General features: G+C 39.1%; 1 protein-coding gene across 4 annotated transcripts in view; it reads left to right on the forward strand.

Annotated features, from left to right (window-relative positions):
- The window catches only part of efcc1 (EF-hand and coiled-coil domain containing 1), a 51,464-nt gene that overhangs the window by 10,090 nt on the left and 35,877 nt on the right, over nt 1-5,497 (forward strand). For all 4 annotated transcript variants that reach the window (XM_037975408.1, XM_037975409.1, XM_037975411.1 and 1 more), the window contains exon 3: nt 4,350-4,477. In XM_037975408.1, the coding sequence (XP_037831336.1) occupies nt 4,350-4,477 (128 nt within the window). The remainder of the gene's footprint in view (nt 1-4,349; nt 4,478-5,497) is intronic.

A 5,497-nucleotide genomic window follows, 5' to 3' on the forward strand; every position in this document is an offset into this window, starting at 1 on the left:
TTTTCTACAGAAGCATTCTTGTGTCAGTTAATCTAAATCAGTGTTGTGGAATAACTGAGATTTTATATAATACATAAAGTCACAGTTAGACTTCATAACTGGGTATACACCAGCACCAAACATTATAGTGTACATTAGCTGGCATTTAATACAGTATAGTAATATTCAATTCACAAAATAAAAAAAAAAATAATATGTTCATTTTTCTTGTTAAAACTGTTAACATATTTACTGTTTGTTGATGTTCTGAATAAAAATATAATTGGTTGTTAAAACGTTTACACAGTAAGGTATCTGTTAAATGTGTCCAAAAATGTGGAAAAGCAACTCGAGTTTTGTTAGCTGTTTGAGAAATTTTGTTCTCGCCCACTACGTTTGCTCACATCCTGCGCATCTCCTGGGGGCTAAGCCCCCCTTGTCCTTAAAACCTAGTGACACCCCTGGCTTAGACTGCTGAAGGACAGCTCTTCATGTTTGTACTTGTAATTATGTATATAATTAAAGTTGTTTTCTTTGTCTTTCATATTTAGACACCACACCTGGACCAAACATTCTGTGTTTGTCTGCGTCTATTTACTGTACTCTAAAACCCCAGATGGTCAAAGCAGATGGCTGCGTATCTTCAGCCTGGCTCTGCTGGAAGTTTCTTCCTGTTAAAAGGGAGTTTTTCCTTTCCACTGTCACCAAGGTGCTTGCTAAGGATGTGAGATAGCAGTGAAGTGAAGATTCAACCCAGTCTGTTGGCTTCCTTAGATAAATAACTTTTACTAATTAGCTTTTTATAATGTATGTGACTGTTTTTGTACGCTGCCCTGAGATGACAGTTATTGTGAAGTGGTGCTATATAGAATATGCTGGTGTAGATTCTCAGTCATCCAGGCCATGGTAAATTAAAAAAAAAAGTTAAAAAACAAAAACAACTGGACTTCTATTCTGTAGCTGAAGACGTTTCGCTTCTCATCCGAGGAGCTTTCTCAATTCAGAATAATTTTATTTAATTTTAAAAAAGGACTTCCTCCACCACTGCTAAAACCAATATGGTGTGAAAGGTATTTACCAGAGTGCACATTGCTGTGTTGTGCTGGATGCTGCAGATGTCAAAGCAGCTGCTGGTTTTGGTTCTGTTGAAGTGGGGAGGGAGATGGATGAATACATTTCGCCTGTAGAAAGGGATTGTTGAACAGAAATACACACACACACCTGTATTATACACACAGCATGAAACAACCAGTAGTTGTTGACACACTGACTTTACTTTTTGCACTCTGAAGCATTTTGTTTTAGGACCACAGCAGAGCACTGACTTAACCTGGATGGTTAACTAGCTAGCTCATTGGAGACAACAGCATTACTTTTTACATTTTCTTTGGAAAGAGCTGGTCTGTTCTGTTAATAGTTTTCTGTTTTCAAAATTGTGCCTTAGCAATGATTTTTAAAAAGGTGTAATCTCCATTGTATGCTCAATGCATGATGCAGAAGCTGATACCTTGTTTCAGGACTGATTGGACACAGGCTGACCAACAGCAGATAAAGTGTAATCAGACACACTGCAGCTCTCATGGGACAAAGCACCAGCTCTTTCTCTGTATGTGACGGTCTCCACAGCAACCACAAAGTCTTGTGTTCACATCCATGTTGGTTTGACTACAACTGCTCCTTCCCCTCTGCTGTAGCCCCCACCGTAATTTAAACACAACTCTCTGATTGATTGTCTGAAAGTACGCTGGCTTTACTGGCTTTCAGGAAAGTCTGCATTTTCTCTCTAATGTTGCACAAAATATCTGAAATAGTTCTTGGATCCACAATAAAATGTTGTTTTACAGGGTGACTTCCTTGTGCTAAAAGGAGATAAGCATGAGTGCACTGTGACTTTTGAGTCAGACTGGAGAAAAACGCCATGAGATTTTCTCCTTTTTGGTTTGTCATCATCTGGAAACACTTAACAGTGATTTATGAAGGCCCCCTATCGAATTTCCCCCAGCAAAAGTAAGAGCAGGCAGCCGAAGAAACTTAGCAATTCAAACTATCACAGAACCATTGATTGTCTCAAACTAGCCCTGCAGAAAAAAATAGTTACATCTGTTTTATTCTGTAAATGAAGATATGTACTTGAGGGTATAGAACTGTGTGTTGCTTTGTGCAGTGTGCTAAAAACCAGGCTGCCACTGACCCACATCACTGTAACAATGCCTTAAAGATTAAATGTCTGGCTTCAATTACTCCACCCAGATCACAGGCCTCTGTAAGTATATTAATACACACTGCATTTTGTCACATGATATCGTCTGTTTGATGTATTCAGTTGGTTTGGACTTAACTTTTCACATCAGTGCAAATCTAAGGAGCAGTTTTTGGACAGTATAGACCAGAATGCATTTGTTAGTACCCTTCCAAAAAAACAAAGAAAAATAAAAACACAACTGATGCCACAACTACTTGTTGCATCTCCACGGTACGATGGCCAACAGGTGCAAATGTGCAGCAACCCAGCAGAACGAACAGCCTCCAAATGGCTAAATGCACCACAAACACATGAATGATGCAAACTTCAAACACACACAAACACAAGGAAAAATGCTGCAAACACCAAAAACACCAGCAAACCAACACCTGAGTTGCTGCTACAAATATCAGCTTTTGATCCAGCATAAACAGAAATGTGGAAAAGAAATGTGAAGCAAAGCCAACCTATGACAGAGGAAGAGTTTGAGGAGATAAAGAAATCCTTGGATTTTATGTCTGATGAGATAGCAACAGAAATTCATAATGGACTTAGTGGGTTAAATAATTGAAGACAGAGCAAGCTGAGAAAGACAAACAGATCGCTCTTTTAGAACATCGTGTGGCTGACTCAGAACAATGTGGTTGAACGAGTGACGTTGTTGGAAACCATCATATGCTTGGGTGGTGACAGGCAAACACTGATGAAGAAGTGGATGAGGACCAGGTAAAAGCAGGTAAAAACATTTTCAGCAATAAGGGCATCACCATTGATAACAGTAGCATCAAAGTTTGTCATTCTCTTCTACAAAAAAACAAAGGTTTGAAACCTGGTTTACTAATAGGAAACATAAAAATGTGCTCCTAAAACAAGGGAGGAAGTAAAAAAAGGATCTGTTGTCTGTGTAAACGAACATCTTACAAAGATCAATGCTGATATAGCAAGACAATCACGTTTTCTCAGAAAGCAAAAGAAAATACAGTCAACAGGTTTATATCAAGTTAAATGGTTCAGCAGAGGAAGCCAAACACCTGCCCATTAGACAAATGTTAGGGCTGGATAAATATCAGTGATACAAAAAGAATACAGTAAGGTTCCTTCTGCTTAACTCTGTGACATCCAGTAATATGCTGAAAGTATACATGTGAACATAGACACAAATACTGATCCGGACAGCAACTTCCTTGATTATTTTAACAACAGATATTGTTACTAGAACCAGAACCAGAACTATAGCCAATGTTTTAATTCAGATCAAGAAATGTCCGTTTTTCATTTCGGTAGCTGAAGTCTTTATGCTAACTATCAAAGCATCAAAGATTATTTATATCAACTAAAACAATTATAGCAATATCAAAAACCTGGCTCAACTCTGAGAAGGGAGCAAATTTCCCTATGAGGGGTTATGAGTTCAATTATTTAAACAGAGGTGTAGCTTTGTACATAAATATTGGATTCAAATACAAAGTTATAAAAAATATGTCAGCATCAAATAACACCTAATTTGAATCAATGGGTGATTAACAGGCTTCTGCAGAACATGAAGAGGTGATTTAACCTCTGAATCAGGTGTGTTGGAGCAGAGAAACCAGGAAAACATGCAGGATAGTGGCACTGAGGACCAGGGCTGGACACCCCTGGTTCATTGTTACTATCATACCCTGTCTGGTAACCTCGTATCTTTCTCCTGTCTGTAAGTTTCTGCTGCCTGTCAGCCTTTTTGTTTTTCTTTTGTTAATAGATCAGTTTTATTTTGAACTTGTCACAAGTCTGCATTCTCACTCATTACAGATGGGGAGAACTGCCTGTACATTTGGTTGCATTTCAAGTGCATCAAACCAAAATACTCATTTTATATATATATATATATATATATATTTATATATATATATATAACATAAATTGTTTTGTGATAAGATGTTTCTAATTTTAGTAGTATTGTGCAGGTGGAATAATGCTATTTTGGTAATATTTTTAATGGGGGGGGGTTAAAAACCATATCCTGATTAAAATTAACGTGAAGCTTTTTTACACTAGTATGGGAGGTAAAGTCAACACTCCCAGATGGGAGATGTTCAGAGGACATGCAGGTTAATGCTTGTACTGAGCTCACAGCTTTCTCTTTCAGGTCAGAAGTGTCCAAACGTCGGTTCTCCAGCAGCACTGGCTCAGAGCAGCAGCCTTGTGTCAGCAGCAGGGACTCGCAGCATGACCGCCGTTCCCCAACAGGGCGGGCCATGATGACCCCGGACAAGAGTGAGACCTTTTCTTGCTTTGAAAGTAGTAGTTTATGTTGGCTACGTTTGTGCTTTTGTTTATTCTTTTGTAAAGTGAGATGATGACTGAAGCCCTCATCACACCAGGGAAAAACCCAACTGTGCTGTAAATTATCAGCCAGAACATCTTTTGCAGGGATTGTTGGAGAGATTTTCACGATTGTATGAAGACTTTAACAGTCTCCTGATTACACCTGAATCAACATGATAGGTCATGGAGAGTTTGAAGCATGCATGAAACATTTGTAATTAAGGAGGATTAGTTAATTAGAGACTTTCCATGTTGGCCTTATTTGCTTTAACCACAGTACTTCCATGTTGCAGAAACTGTGCAGCGTGTTCCTGTATGTTCTATGGAGCCATTAGCTTTGTTGCTCATAAAGTTGCTTTTACCTAAACATTACCCATGAGTTGTATAACATTCTCAGAGAAAGGATACAACAGTGACCAGCGGGAGAGTAGCAAATTGTAAATTTGAATTATTTTCAGCTGTGAAACAACTTGTGGAGCCCCGTTTGTTCATGTTCACTGAGAAACAAAAGACTTTACACTTAAACAATCCACCAAGATTGATTTAATGTTTCTTCATTTTATTGGTGGAAAACAAACATGCCCATACTTTTTTACTGATGGACGAGGAGAAGTGAGTACTTTTGGTTTCATCCTATATTAGCTAATACACTAACACCTGGAAAACTTTATTTAGTATGAAATATAAATGTAATTAAAGCTGCAAGCAGCGTTGGACGGCCCTCGCAGCTTAGCGCCGCTTCGGCATATTGCGACCGCGGGAACCCTGGCGACCGCCCTCTACACTCTTGCGCACTTCCCGCGCACTTCCCGCACCGTCCACTAGGTAGCGCTTTGGGCAAACGTCCGAAATCGCCTTCAGTGTGGTTCGTTACGACTCCTGTTGCTTGTTCTGAAGTTTCACCTTCCTACGTTGAACGGTTCTAGTGTTAGAGCATGTGTGCTGTTGCGACCTTGAACTTTGACCTTG

This window comes from Kryptolebias marmoratus, linkage group LG4, assembly GCF_001649575.2.
Source record: "Kryptolebias marmoratus isolate JLee-2015 linkage group LG4, ASM164957v2, whole genome shotgun sequence".
In the NCBI taxonomy this organism is placed as follows: domain Eukaryota; kingdom Metazoa; phylum Chordata; class Actinopteri; order Cyprinodontiformes; family Rivulidae; genus Kryptolebias; species Kryptolebias marmoratus.